The sequence below is a fragment of the Schistocerca serialis genome, chromosome 6 (genome assembly GCF_023864345.2).
Source record: "Schistocerca serialis cubense isolate TAMUIC-IGC-003099 chromosome 6, iqSchSeri2.2, whole genome shotgun sequence".
In the NCBI taxonomy this organism is placed as follows: Eukaryota; Metazoa; Arthropoda; class Insecta; order Orthoptera; family Acrididae; genus Schistocerca; species Schistocerca serialis.
Window position 1 is genome coordinate 698,691,571 of NC_064643.1, and position 16,247 is coordinate 698,707,817.

A 16,247-nucleotide genomic window follows, 5' to 3' on the forward strand; every position below is an offset into this window, starting at 1 on the left:
TAACCTTGGCAGCCACATTTCTCGTGTAATCCCACCTAATTATGTCCCATACGGCTTGCACCAGTTATCAACCCAAGTCCAAAGCCAGTTAGTTCGCGACGTGCCGCCCTGTTAATTATTCACCTGCCTGTACCACACTGGTCGCATATGGTGTCTACATTCGCACCATAAGCTACATGTAGCAACAACTTCCGGGAGTCATACGCCGGGTAACGTTAGGTGTGACGGCCCTGGCGGTGACTTCTGGCCACGCACAAGGGGAACTTCATTCTTATAACATCTGGAGTTCAACAACCCAACACAAATCTCCTAAAGCAGTAGGACACAAGTGTTAAAGAAACTCGCAAAAGTGATCTATGGAGGTCAGAAGATTTACGAGCGCTTTTAAGTTCAAAACATTTCCATCGCTCATAGAGAATCGCCGGGAGCTCAATGTATGGCGTAAAAATCCGGTAATTCTATATTTATTATCAAAGAGAAATGTTAATTAACGAATACTGAATAATCTTTTTTTAAAATTAAAATAACATATTTATAGTTTTTATTACTAACCACTTGAAAATAAATTAACATTTTATACAGATATGTCGAACGCTTATTTTTACGAATCTAATTACGCACATAAATAACACCATTCAGTCTGTGGACATAAAAGAAACATTTTATTTCCTATTTCACGTTTAGTACCAAATTTTAATTAATTGTCAATATATGCACTTTCATGCGATTCATAATTTTGAAATGTCTTATTAAAACATTATGATTCAATATTTGTTATTTGATGTTTTCATTTTATAGTAAAGAAATGAAATAAAAGTGGACATAAGCTGTGAGAGAAAATCGAACCAGAGATTTCGCAGACGAAAGACTATCACGCCACTTAGCTACCGACAAATCTATCGGTTGATGGAGACGTTTTTTGCTTAAGACCTGTAGTAATTTTTCTGATCTCCTAAGGAAATGTTCTCGAGTGTTTATGAGAAATGTGTCGTGCAGCTTTAGCGAAATGATGTCTGGGCGCTGACTTTCGAATTCTGTAAGTAGATATTATGAAAATCGAGGACGGCCAGTCCGCGTGATCTCCCTGAGAGTTTAGTTTTACTGACTGCTATTGTGCAAATCATTTGACTTGTCTCACCAGAAATCGTTAAGTACGCTGCAGAAATACCGTGCTGCCTGCTTTTATGACAACTATGCTATAAGAAACCAGTTTTATTACAGTTTTATAGGACAATCTAAAATTAACATGTAACGTGAAATATGCCTACGCTTGACACTCTACTGTAATTAACTCCTACCATTGCAGTTACTTTTAATCATATAGATAAGAAAAAGATCAGTCTTTTGCAACCGAATATTTTATTTGTGTCTACCAGAAGTCTTCCTCCTTTCCATATTAAAAATTTTCAGTGGTCTATAATAAAAAGAAGATCACGAGAACTGAAACTTTAATAGTGACAACTATTTATTCACAACTTATACAAAATAGAGGCTTTTTTTTTCAAAGATTTTACTGTCGTTCAGAGTAGTCATCAATACTGTTGATAAGCTGTTGACAGCGATTTGGAAGTCGTAGGTTACTCTCAGCAGCGCCACTTGTGTTGGTGGTTCGGGTGGAGTGACCTACCGCCCAACGAATGTCTGTAACGGCTTTGAATCGAATGCTCCTTTCATCTTAGGAATCAAGTTGAAGTCATAGGGTTTAAGTCCGAGAATCTGGTGAAGGGTACAGCAGTGTGACACTTTCTGTACGACACAACCGTCATTTTGCAGGACAAAACTCTGGCACGCACGGCACAAGCTGTGAATGATTTGTTCATTCGATGGGACTATACCCTTCTGTATGTGACGAGTTTAGTCATACAAAAGACTGGTGAGTCGTGCAGAAAGTGTCACCACTTATTTCTGTAAGCCGTTAGTTTTTTCAGCATACACTGCGAACAGTTTAGAGAAAGGAGCGGAGAAACGTTTTGCAGGACTTACCCATAATTGTGCAAAACTGTGCTCGGATGAATATGAGGCAGATTGTGACTGACACGTTCGATGGCGGGGGTGGGGATGTGGTGTACCACCTACCACACGGAACGGACTTGAGCCCTTGTAACTTCAACGTGATTGATAATTTGCACGAAGGACTTCATAGCATCCGCTGCAGAACTGTTACAGAGATTTGTCGGGCACTAGAACGCTCCACTTGAACCATCGTCGTAAATGACGAAACTAAAGGTATCAACCGACTTCAACATCGCTGGCAACGTTTTAAATAAACTGAAGTGTCACAGAAACTGGTGTAGGCTTTCGTATCCAAATGCAGAGATACGTTAACAGGCAGAATACGGCGCTGCTGTCGGCAACGCCTATATAAGACAACAAGTGTCTGGCGCAGTCGTTAGATCGCTTACTGCTGCTACAATGACAGGTTATCAAGATTTAAGTGAGTTTGAATGTGGTGTTATAGTCGGCGCACGAGCGATGGGACACAGCATCTCCGAGGTAGCGATGACGTGGTGATTTTCCCGTACGACCATTTCACGAGTGAACCGTGAATATCAGGAATCGGGTAAAATATCAAATCTCCGACATCGCTGTGGCCGGAAAAAGATCTCGTGAACACCGACACTGGACTGTTGATGAGTGGAAACATGTTGCTTGGTCGGACGAGTCTCGTTTCAAATTGTTTCGAGCTGATCGCCATGTAGGGGTAAGGAGACAATCTCATGAATCTATGGACCCTGCATGTCAGTAAAGGACTGTTCAAGCTGGTGGAGGCTCTGTCATGGTGTGGGGCGTGTGCAGTTGGGTGAAGGGGACCCCTGATACGTCTAGATACGACTCTGACAGGTGACATGTACGTAAGCATTCTTCTGACCACCTGGATCCATTCATGTCCATTGTGCATTCCGACGGATTTGATCAATTCCAGCAGGACAATGCGACACCCTATACGTCCCGAATTGCTACAGAGTGGCTCTTCTGAGTTTAAAAACGTCTGCTGCCCACCAAGCTCTCCAGACATGAACACTATAGAGCATATATGGGATGCCTTGCAATGTGCTATTCAGAAGAGATCTCCATCGCCTCTTACTCTTGTGGATTTATGGACGGCCCTGTAGGATTCATGGTGTCAGTCCCCCTACCACTACTTCAGACATTAGTCGAGTACTTGCCACATCCTGTTGCCGCACTTCAGCTTGCTCGCGTGGCCCCTACAGGATATTAGGCAGCTGTACCAGTTTCTTTGGCTCTTCAGTGTATAATTCTGGTGAGTATTAAGAGAAGCAGTGAAACTTGCACCTAGCCTTATAAGTTGTACAAAAATGGTTTTAATTACTCATATTTTTATAGGAGATGTGTAGAATTTTGACAGCTCACTTAATTTACCTAGCTTTTTAAAAAGATAAGATTGCGTGCTTCTTACATTTACGGTCATTTTATACACTTTCATGTTTCCACATGTTTTCTGTATGCACTAGATGCACGTAGTACAGGTTTCTTCCACTTAGTAGGTCCGATTTCAACTTTTCACTGTACATAACCTTCACTGTTGCGTACTACATATGCGTTCGCTCACGAACTTTGGAGCTGACTGAGGAATCGTGGGAGCTCTAATGGATGAGAGCAGACTGCGAGTACTGGCTGTAAATATTAACAATAATTTACCCACAGCACTGAGGCTGAACGTTAGACTGTACTGAATGAAGATATTTGTCGTGCACGTCTTAACAGTATTGCAAAATGGTATTATTTGATGTATATTTAGTAGCGAAAATATCTCAAGCATGAAATTGTATTACAGATGGCTTTTGTAGTGTTAATATGCTGCCAATGAAAATATGAAGTCTGGGAGCGAGAATTTATGTCTACCCGCTGGATCCTAGATACACATTCTCATACATAAAAAACGACGCACCACGAACGAATTACCCGAATCGAACAGAAATCGGTAGATATGATGTATATGTACAGACAAACCAAAAATTATAATTTCAGAAAAATTGTACTATTTATTCAAGAGAAAGAGCTCAGCAAATTGAGCAAGTCGCTAACGCGATGGTGCACCTCTGGTTCTAATGCAAGCAGTTATTCGGTTTGCCATTGATTGACAGAGTTGTTGAATTTAATACTGAGGAACATCCTGCTAAATTGTGTCTAACTGGCGCATTAGGTCGTCAAAATTCTGATTTGGTTGGACGTTCGTGCCCGTCCTCCGGGCGGATGGTTCAAATGGTTCAAATGGCTCTGAGCACTATGGGACTTAACATCTATGGTCATCAGTCCCGTAGAACTTAGAACTACTTAAACCTAACTAACCTAAGGACATCACACAACACCCAGTTATCACGAAGCAGAGAAAATCCCTGACATCGCCGGGAATCGAACCCGGGAACCCGGGCGCGGGAAGCGAGAACGCTACCGCACGACCACGAGCTGTCTGCGGGCGGACTTTATCTTGCTGAAATGTAAACGCATGATGGCTTCCCATTAAGAGCAACAGAAAGGGGCGTAGAATAACATCGACGTACTGCTGTACTGTAAGGTTTCCGCAGCTGGCAACCAAAGGAGTGACACTACGAAATTAAATGACACGTCAAACCATCAGTCCTGGTTGTCCGGTAGTATGGCGGACGACAGCCAGGTTGGTATCACTGCTGTCTGGGGACTTTCCAAACACGTCTTCGACCTAGAGTCTCATTGACTGGAGTACAATGGTATCCAGTGATGAGCCCTGATGAGCAGTATAGACGTGTGTGAAGACGCCTCATACAGTGGTGAGGAAGCTGCCCGACTGTCTGTCTCCATATGACCAAACAAGGAGGAGTGATGCTCATAGCAGGATCGCTTTAGTTGTTGTCCGTGACACCCCTAGAGCATATGGGCAGTCCGACGACGTACTGGGCCCCTTTTTGTTGCCCTTCATGGAAAGCCGTCCTAGGTTTATATTTCAGCAAGATAATGCCCGTTCACACGTGGCGAGAGCCTTCTGCTGCTGATCTTCGGGCGTGCCAGTCACCATCTTGGCCAACAACGTCGCTGGGTCTCTCCCCAGTTGAGAATGCTTGGAACATTACGGCCTGGAACTCCAAGCAGCTCGGGATTTCGAGGATGAGGGCCAGAGGTGGATCAGTGTGTTATCCACTTGCTGAATTTGTGGAGCTCATTTCTCTTTAATAAATCATTCAAATTATTTGAAATTGTAATCATTTGTCTGTCTGTTCATCTAGCAATCTCCGTGCCATTTGGATTATTGGTTCGTGGTACACCTTATTTTTGCCTTACAGTGTAAATACTTTTCAGGTGGAAATAACTTGTTACAACTCTCTCTCCGTGTTAAAGTAATTGTGAAGCTGTTACACTGCAAGTATAAGGAGAGGCCCCCTCGCGTTGCTCTGGTCCTGGTGGAGGTAAGCGTGGCTAGAGCGCGAGCTTTGGCTGGAGCGCGGCGCAGCAGCGCCCACTCACTGTATAGCCGGATGGTGCCGTCCGTCTCGCCGCGAGGGTTCTTGGCGACGCACTTGTACGTGCCGTAGTCGGCCTCGCGGATGTTCATGATGGAGAGCCGCATGTGCGTCTTGTAGGCGGGCGACCCGGCCGTGTTGGAGATGCTGTACTTGCCCGCCGAGTCGTGGATCATGTTGCCGTCCTCGCGAGTCCAGTAGTTGAGCGAGGTGGGGTGCGCCTCGGTGAAGCACTCCAGCGTCACGCTGTAGCCCAGGGGCGCGCCCACCAGCTGGTGCGGGATCCACAGCATCGGCGGGACTGCAACACACGACACACATATTAACAAATGGTTCAAATGGCTCTGAGCACTATGGGACTTAACTTCTGAGGTCATCAGTCCCCTAGAACTTAGAACTACTTAAACCTAACTAATCTAAGGACATCACACACATTCATGCCCGAGGCAGGATTCGACCCTGCGACCGTAGCGGTCGTGCGGTTCCAGACTGTAGCGCCTAGAACCGCTCGGCCACCCCGGCCGGCGGAGGCATCAACAACTAGGCCTCATATCGTGAGGAGGAAGAGGCCAACTTGCAAGATAATAGCCCGAAAACTCTCTAGGTCAACAGTCGAGATCGCAATAATATTTATTTATGTACGAGTTTCCTTATGTTAAAACCATCTTCAGTATTTTTGGCCCCCTATGGCTGGTGCTGGCGGCTCCTCCGTCTCGCCACCCAGTGTGCGATCACGGTATCAGGAGAAAACCGAGGACCCGCTAGCACCAGCCATTCGGGACCAAAAGCTCTATAGATGATCATCTTGATGTTGAAGCTCTTTTGTCTGTGAAACTTGCTGGCAGATTAAAACTGTGTGCCGGACCGAGACTCGAACTCGGGACCTTTGCCTTTCGCGGGCAAGTGCTCTACCAACTGAGCTACCCAAGCACGACTCACGTCCCGTCCTCACAGCTTTACTTCTGCCAGTACCTCGTCTCCTACCTTCCATACTTTGCCCGCGAAAGCCAAAGGTCCCGAGTTCGAGTCTCGGTCCGGCACACAGTTTTAAGCTGCCAGCAAGTTTCATATCAGCGCACACTTCGCTGCAGAGTGAAAATCTCATTCTTTTGTCTGTGTTTGCTTTAACAGTAACATATATTCTTTGAGTGGGGTCCGTCTTTAGCAAAACACAATTTTGGTTTTTGTCCCAGACATGTTTCATTGCTGCAACTGCAGTAAAACTTGTCTAGGACAAAAAGCAAAATTGAGTTTTGCTACAGGCGGACCCTACTCAAAGAACATAAGTTATTCTGAAGATGGTTTTAACATAAGCCGAGACTAGTAAATAAATAAATATTATTTCGATTTCAACTGCTAATTTTAACCTAAATATAGTACCAGATCGCTGCAGTGCACAGACAATGCTGTCCAAATTTATTTATAGCCTCAGCAATGGGTCCCGCACGAAAGTTTGGGCACAATTTTTATTGTACAGAGTTTTGACCTTTTTAAAGTAAAGCTTTTAAACTTGTGCTGTGGATATTATTCTTGATTATGTGAGATACTACTCCTTCTCAAAAAGTTTGGAAAATGATACAAGCAGTGTAAGATGGTTGGTTGGTTTTTTGGGGGAAGAGACCAAACAGCGAGGTCATCGATCTCATCGGATTAGGGAAGGACAGGGTAGGAAGTCGGCCGCGCCCTTTCAGAGGAACCATTCCAGCATTTACCTGGAGCGATTCAGGGAAATCACGGAAAACCTAAATCAGGATGGCCGGACGCGGGATTGAACCGTCGTCCTCCCGAATGCGAGTCCAGTGTCAAGCAGTGTAAGAGCTCGGTCGTCGTTGACATCTCTCTTATAATCTATCTTAAATAGGGGTTTGACAACGGCATACTTCTGCCTCTCTGGAAAAACGCCTTGAATTATTTTTCAACGCCTTGAGTTTTTCTCCAACGAGATTGGCATGATTATATTGTAAATCAAAAATTGTTGACTTAATTTTATAATAAATCTGCACTGCCTGTGTTTATTCGTCGGGCATCAGGCAGCTGCAGTAAGGTACACAGAATTAGAAACAACTGGTACACGTGAAGTTAAACAGCTGTACTCTCAAATGGACATAATTGTTTGCTATCAGAATTAGGGCCCAAACTTTCTAACGGGATCGATTGCCGGAACTGATATAATGCAAGTGTACTTTCTTCTCCTTACAATATAAGGTTTAGTTGATGTTTCCTTGTGAGATTGTAACAAAGCATTTGGATTCCTTCCAGATATTATGTTTTTCTTCTCCCAAAATAATGTTTCTTTTTTGCAGATATCTTCGACATGACCATTTATAAAGCATGCGTACATTACCAAAAATCTTAAATACACTCCTGGAAATTGAAATAAGAACACCGTGAATTCATTGTCCCAGGAAGGGGAAACTTTATTGACACATTCCTGGGGTCAGATACATCACATGATCACACTGACAGAACCACAGGCACATAGACACAGGCAACAGAGCATGCACAATGTCGGCACTAGTACAGTGAATATCCACCTTTCGCAGCAATGCAGGCTGCTATTCTCCCATGGAGACGATCGTAGAGATGCTCGATGTAGTCCTGTGGAACGGCTTGCCATGCCATTTCCACCTGGCGCCTCAGTTGGACCAGCGTTCGTGCTGGACGTGCAGACCGCGTGAGACGACGCTTCATCCAGTCCCAAACATGCTCAACGGGGGACAGATCCGGAGATCTTGCTGGCCAGGGTAGTTGACTTACACCTTCTAGAGCACGTTGGGTGGCACGGGATACATGCGGACGTGCATTGTCCTGTTGGAACAGCAAGTTCCCTGGCCGGTCTAGGAATGGTAGAACGATGGGTTCGATGACGGTTTGGATGTACCGTGCACTATTCAGTGTCCCCTCGACGATCACTAGTGGTGTACGGCCAGTGTAGGAGATCGCTCCCCACACCATGATGCCGGGTGTTGGCCCTGTGTGCCTCGGTCGTATGCAGTCCTGATTGTGGCGCTCACCTGCACGGCGCCAAACACGCATACGACCATCATTGGCACCAAGGCAGAAGCGACTCTCATCGCTGAAGACGACACGTCTCCATTCGTCCCTCCATTCACGCCTGTCGCGACACCACTGGAGGAGGGCTGCACGATGTTGGGGCGTGAGCGGAAGACGGCGTAACGGTGTGCGGGACCGTAGCCCGGCTTCATGGAGACGGTTGCGAATGGTCCTCGCCGATACCCCAGGAGCAACAGTGTCCCTAATTTGCTGGGAAGTGGCGGTGCGGTCCCCTACGGCACTGCGTAGGATCCTACGGTCTTGGCGTGCAGCCGTGCGTCGCTGCGGTCCGGTCCCAGGTCGACGGGCACGTGCACCTTCCGCCGACCACTGGCGACAACATCGATGTACTGTGGAGACCTCACGCCCCACGTGTTGAGCAATTCGGCGGTACGTCCACCCGGCCTCCGGCATGCCCACTATACGCCCTCGCTCAAAGTCCGTCAACTGCACATACGGTTCACGTCCACGCTGTCGCGGCATGCTACCAGTGTTAAAGACTGCGATGGAGCTCCGTATGCCACGGCAAACTGGCTGACACTGACGGCGGCGGTGCACAAATGCTGCGCAGCTAGCGCCATTCGACGGCCAACATCGCGGTTCCTGGTGTGTCCGCTGTGCCGTGCGTGTGATCATTGCTTGTACAGCCCTCTCGCAGTGTCTGGAGCAAGTATGGTGGGTCTGACACACCGGTGTCAATGTGTTCTTTTTTCCATTTCCAGGAGTGTATATTAACTTAAGGCTTAGCCAATCTAACCTTATTATCTGCTACATTATTTTGGTTAATTATAATCCATTGGCGTGACTAGTTTACGTAACAACTGTGATAATTACAAAATACCAGTTATTTTAGATGTCGTCATGCTGTATCCCATTACTGTCTTCCTGAGAAAGTATATTTTATATGCAAGGTAAGTATCACTACAAGTAATGACGAAAACATTTAGTTTCAGGATAATTAACATCCTAAGTAAAAATATTATTACTGAAACAGAATTCTCCATTTAGGTGAACTAGCCAGCGTATTTCAGGAGAAACTGTTATTTTTCCTCAAAGTACTAGTTAAAACGATTATCTCTCACTATTCAGTTACTCAGAAAAGTATATCGTTAATTGTGAGTTTTGGAAATACCATAAGCAACAACAGTTTAACGTAGCTATAATTACAGAAATCGTATAAAAGGAACTCATCAGAAGCCATTTTAAGTGAGTTTTCGGTGAGTTTGAAAGGGGCAACATCTGTGTCCGCCAAACGAAGAAATATGCAGCAGATATGTTAGCACAGATGACAAGTCGAAAAATATGCCAAGTTTCATCTAAATTTCGCAGCCAGAAAATCATTCTTTTAATTCTTAAACGATTTACTGGACAATGAATGTGTAATTATTATTATAGATTATTCCAAACTCCAATAATGCAAACTGTGTCAATGGCATTGGACTGTGAAGTTTATACTTACTGTGCACAGTGCGTTCGTTTCGATATGACTGTCTACTTGGAAGGACAGTGATTTAAGAACTTTAGCCAGTGACTGTGTTTGTCACACGTGAAGAACTTTTGTGTTATTTTTGTGTTAGGCTACTACACCCGAACAATCATATTATAGGGCATCAATTGAGTGTAGTCTGTGGCTAACTGTTTATCTGTGCATATATTATGACGGATGAGACTCGATCTGGCCATAAACTGTCGGTTATTCAAGATTAATGTGCGATTAAAGTGTGTGAGCTGCAAATCTCTTGTAGACCACATTATTTAAACTAGCCTACTTCTATATAACAAACTTACAGCCAGATTCGACGAAGGTGCAGCAACCGAAGGCAGATTATTACAGGTGAAATGGTTACATTACAGAATGTAATGAAACTGAGAAGCAGCGACTGAGATGTGGGGAAACTAAAATTCAGCGAGACTCATATCCATAATTGCTGAACTATAGCGACACTGAGAGACAGCAAAATTTATTCTAAGATAAAATGGCACTCAAAAGTTAATCGCCAATCTTATTAATACACGAGACATATACGAGGTGCATTCAAGTTCTAAGGCCTCCGATTTTTTTTTCTCCGGGCTGGAAAGAGATAGAAACATGCGCATTGTTTTAAAATGAGGCCGCTGCGTTCATTGTCAATACGTCACAGAGATGGCAGCACCGTACGGCAGATGGAATTTTACCGCCAGCGGCGAGAATGAGAACTGTTTTAAATACTTAAAATGGCGACGTTTTCCTTACTTGAACAGTGTGCATTCGTTCGTTTTCTGAATTTGCGTGGTGTGAAACCAATTGAAATTCATCGACAGTTGAAGGAGACATGTGGTGATGCAGTTATGGATGTGTCGAAAGTGCGTCCGTGGGTGCGACAGTTTAATGAAGGCAGAACCTCGTGTGACAACAAACCGAAACAACCTCAGGCTCGCACAAGCTGGTCTGACGACATATATCGAGAAAGTGGAGAGAATTGTTTTGGGGGATCGCCGAATGACTGTTCAACAGATCGCCTCCAGAGTTGGCATTTCTGTGGATTCTGTGCACACAATCCTGCATGACGACCTGAAAATGCGAAAAGTGTCATCCAGGTGGGTGCCACGAATGCTGACGGACGACGACATGGCTGCCCATGTGGCATGTTGCCAAGCAATGTTGACGCGCAACGACAGCATGAATGGGACTTTCTTTTCGTCGGTTGTGACAATGGATGAGATGTGGATGCCATTTTTCAATCCAGAAACAGAGCGCCAGTCAGCTCAATGGAAGCACACAGATTCACCGCCACCAAAAAAATTTCGGGTAACTGCCAGTGCTGAAAAAATGATGGTGTCCATGTTCTGGGACAGCGAGGGCGTAATCCTTACCCATTGCGTTCCAAAGGGCACTACGGTAACAGGTGCATCCTACGAAAATGTTTTGAAGAACAAATTCCTTCCTGCACTGCAACAAACACGTCCGGGAAGGGCTGCGCGTGTGCTGTTTCACCAAGACAACGCACCCGCACATCGAGCTAACCTTATGCAACAGTTTCTTCGTGATACAACTTTGAAGTGATTCCTCATGCTCCCTACTCACCTGACCTGGCTCCAAGTGACTTTTGGCTTTTTCCAACAATGAAAGACACTCTCTGTGGGCGCACATTCACCAGCCGTGCTGCTATTGCCTCAGCGATTTTCCAGTGGTCAAAACAGACTCCTAAAGAAGCCTTCGCCGCTGCCATGGAATCATGGCGTCAGCGTCGTGAAAAATGTGTACGTCTGCAGGGCGATTACGTCGAGAAGTAACGCCAGTTTCATCGATTTCAGGTGAGTAGTTAATTAGAAAAAAAATCGGAGGCCTTAGAACATAAATGCACCTCGTACAAAAATGTGAATAATGAGATCTTTGCGCATAACACTGCCTGCAGATGAAAATGTTTTACCTACAGTGTACCTCAAAATTAAGCACACAGCGGACAACTGTTTCATTTCGAAATTCAAAAAATGTGTTCAACACCTGCTTCTACTTTATACCGAGATAAATCGAAAAATCATTTCAAAATGCGTTAGCAGTTGTCACCAACCATTGATCGTCATTAGACTGTCTGTAAATATCTAAGATGATGCTACATCAATCGTTATAGAACCCTCAAAATGTGACAAGTAACTATCTGTACTATATTATCAAAAGTTTCCGGATACCCCTACGTACTGAATTATTGACAGCGAGACGTCACAAAAGGCGGACGCGAAAGTATAAAACGTCTTGGGGAAGGAATCACTCCTCAGTCCAGCGGGGCACAATGACTGTGAAAAAAGAGTGAAAAATAAGCGAGTACAGTGTTCGAGCAGTTTCTCATTAGCCTCACATATCTATAATCGTTGCAAAGTGATGCTTGAGGTAGCATAAATATGGATGCCACTGGACAGTCTATGGCTGGAAACCAGTGACTTTGAGTGACAATTCACTGTGTATCCTGTGACAGTCTGATGGATACGTCTCGGTTAGGATAATGTTACCTGCCATCATTAAAGTATGGAGGAGTGGGTGTTACGGTACGGGGAGCGGCGGGGGGGGGGGGGGGGGGGTTTCTAGTGGCTAGAGTACAGTCCCCTTAACGGCTTAATAAGACGCTACATCCGGAAGGATATCGACATATTTTCAGCATTGTGTGCGGCATACATTAGACGAACAATACGCAGACGATGCCGATCAGCATGACAATGCGCTCGGCCACAATGCGGAATCTGTGAGGCAACAGGTTGGGCACAATAACGTCCCTGAAGCGGACTGGCCTGCCCAGAGTCGCGACCTCAACCCTCTGTAGCTCCTTCGCTCCAGATACCGGCGTCCTGCATTCAAATCTTCTCGCATTTTGGCTCATGATGAAGAATGAGCTGCCGTGTCGAAACCAGTAACTGTGTATGGAAATTTTTTTATTACTGTCGTAAGAAAATGAAAGAAGATAGTTAGTCCGGTACTTACTCTCCTCCTCCAATCAGACTAATATAATTTCGTGTCTGGTCTAGAGTCAAAACCGTCACTGCAGATTGTTATGTACCGTGAGTTACAAGTGTACGAGAAGGCAGAGTAGCAGCCATGTGTCTCCTTCCTTGCTGTGAGTGGCACCATTGCGTCACCTTCTTTAGCAGACCTACTCACATTCACTTACATTTGATGAATAAAAATTTGGACAATTCTGTGTAGTGCTGACCAGGTGGGCGCTGTGAGAGAGGGAGAGAGTGGCCAATGGTGATAGCATCGCTGATTGGCTAAGAGCCGAGGACGCCATGTTTTTACCAAACTGACGCTGACTTGGTACTAGTATAAGTAAATACTGTGTGTGATTCTGTACCATTGGTTCTCTTCAACGCTTCGAACACCAATTCCATTGTACAATTATGTGCAGGCTGTAATACGGTAATATTGAAGGACTTTTGCATGTTCTCTGCCGGTTATATTTACGTAAATTACCTTACAGTCACTCTGTTGATCGGATTTATTACGATACTTTTAGAATTTCACAGCAAATTTAGAGGCAATATTTTTATTTAAAGTGATCTACTGAGCGTCACTGATAATATGAATTACAAAATCATCAAGGACAGTCAAGAGGAATGCCTGGTTGCTCCGCTGTCGGGTGCCAAAACCGAAGTGCAGATGCTCGTTTTCTCAAGAAGTGAAGAAACTGTTAGAAAGCGCGTTTGGTTTCTTTGTGTGTCGTACAATCAGCTTCTTTCTATGTGCTTATAAAGCCTACAAAACGAAATTAAAAAATTACAGAACAATCTTTTTTACATCGTCTCCATGAAAGTAAAAGTATATGAACACTACAGTAATACTATCGTGGCTTTGTAAGACATGGGTAGAGTTTTAACTTTGTAATTGAAAGGTCGTGAGACCGAATGCGGCGCGATCCAGGTTTTTTTGAACGTTATTTTCTAGAATTTTAATGGTTCTAGAGTGACAATTCATGCAACACGGCGTGTTTTAACATGTATGCGGAACCCTAAGTCTACGTACTTCCTACTGGCGACTCGCACTTGGCTCTGTAGTCTTGGCTGCTCACATTCCTGTAAATTGTAATTATGGTGTGAATATTCAGTTACCTATTTTGAATTGCTTTCTGCTGTTTCAGTAGAGTACCTAAGTATTGATATTTTCCGACTTTCTGAGGTATAGAGTTCCTAAAATTGTGTACAGAATGACATGTTATGCCAACATAAGAAAATGTTGTAAGATCGACACACACTTAAAGTGCATTACGTGGGGACGGAAAGAGACAAGAGTTTACTAATTTCAGCGATGAATATCCGCACGGAAAAATCTGAAATAGCATCATGTACTCTGAGATACATTAAATGAAACTTCTTTTTCCCATTAATCAGTTGTCAATGTTTGTATAGCATCATAAAATACAGCTTTTGAAATTCGGCAGACATACACACTGCTTCACGATACTTCCATCTGCTCACATATTTATTAGGCCTATATAAATATAGACGAATGGCATTTGTTTTAATCATGTACCGAGTATTAAGCTAGAAGATCAGCTTCGGTCTCATGCATCAAACACCTGCCTTATTTTACTCGTGATGTGGCTAGCTTTCTGCTTGCGTCGCTACCTAATTGCACATCCCGCGCGCAGTCTGGTAAAAACATGGCGGCTCTCCCTATATAGGCTCTCTAGGCGCTGTAATTCCCAATCCTACTCTCCCCTGCGTTTCTTTGACGTGGGTGTGATCGCCAATGACTGTTTGGCCCTACTGCTACATGTTTATGTTTTCATAGTTATTTGGTAACACCTGGAGATGAAGCATTAAGCTTCAAAACTAGTCGCGGAATAAATTTAAAAAACAGTAGCAACTGAAGCGGATTTTCATTCTGTAAATCAGTGGCTACGTAAGGCAATGAAGTAAAATTACGAGGATTCAGGGTTTAAATCCTCATCTAACCAACGACACTTTGGTTCTCCGTGTCTTAAGGCAAACGGCAGGACAGTTTTCTTGAAAGGAGAATGTTTATTTACATCTTCATTCTCCATCAATACAAGCTTATGCTTGGTTTCTCATGACGTCGTCCCTGGCTGGACGTTAATCCCTAATCTACACTTTCATTTCTGTACTTGGTGTATAATATGACTAATAAACAGACAGAATGACCTGCTCTAGCGTTCCTATCGGTCAGGACTCTGTCTTTTTATAGGTAAGATCGTATCGCTTCTCCAGTTGCACAGTCGATGAATGTTCGTCTTGTTTTTTTGGTTTAAGAGGGTAGGAAGGAAGTTTCTCTGCCCTGAACAGAGGTGATATTGACACCAATGACCTTATTTTATCTGTTTACCTACATCTTGGCTTTTAAATGTCATCATGTTGTGTGTTTCGTTGAAAGGTATAAACTGAAATATCAGTGCTCTCTAAACTTCTCTCACATGGGTTGTATGTCACCGAGAGAAATGCGATCAAATTTGGTGAACGTGTATCAGGAATCTGCTGCTTCATTTTGAACAGTGAAGAAATTGGTGTCGAAAGCCAAACGTGGGCTTACCTCCCTATCGAATAATACATACGGAAATTCCTAGAAACTCCAGAATACAGTGTTTCAGGCTGTAGGCCACAGCGGCCGGCTGTGTTTCTGCGAGTAAGACAAACGTCCAAAACCTGACACCAGTAACGTACCAGCAGCGAAAGTAATGGGTAAAAAAAGGAAAAAAACGAAAAAAATCGTTGGTCTCCATCTTTTGAAAATTTCCTCCTGCACCGAGAGGCTGTGAGCGTGGGTCGTGAGTCGTGACGGCAGTTCACTAAGTGAGGGCATCATCCCGTACAGCAAGACTGCAGTTCGCCGCGCGGGATTAGCTGAGCGGTCGAAGGCGCTGCAGTTATGGACTATGCGGTTGGCCCCGGAGGAGGTTCGAGTCCTCCCTCGGGCATGGGTGTGTGTGTTTGTCCTTAGGATAATTTAGGTTAAGTAGTGTGTAAGCTTTGGGACTGACGACCTTAGCAGTTAAGTTCCATAAGATTTCACACACATTTGAACATTTGACTGCTGTTAGGGTCTCACTTTGACATGCAATTTTAATCTGTGAGGAAGTTTCAAAGGCGAAGTTGTTTTCGTCTATCGGGAAGCTCATGGCTATTTATTTCCGTCATATATCAGGGATACTTCTCATTTTACTACGTTGCAAAGTGTGTAACAAAAAACTATTGAATTCTTTGCATTTACAGAGACTACGCATACTGCATCGGCCATCTGGTAAAAATGTTATG

At 44.2% G+C, this 16,247-nt stretch overlaps 1 protein-coding gene across 1 annotated transcript in view; it reads right to left on the bottom strand.

Annotated features, from left to right (window-relative positions):
• LOC126485037 (lachesin-like) overlaps positions 1 to 16,247 on the bottom strand; it is an 897,349-nt gene that overhangs the window by 201,006 nt on the left and 680,096 nt on the right. The window contains exon 6 of the mRNA XM_050108642.1: positions 5,461 to 5,757. Within this exon, the coding sequence (XP_049964599.1) occupies positions 5,461 to 5,757 (297 nt within the window). The remainder of the gene's footprint in view (positions 1 to 5,460; positions 5,758 to 16,247) is intronic.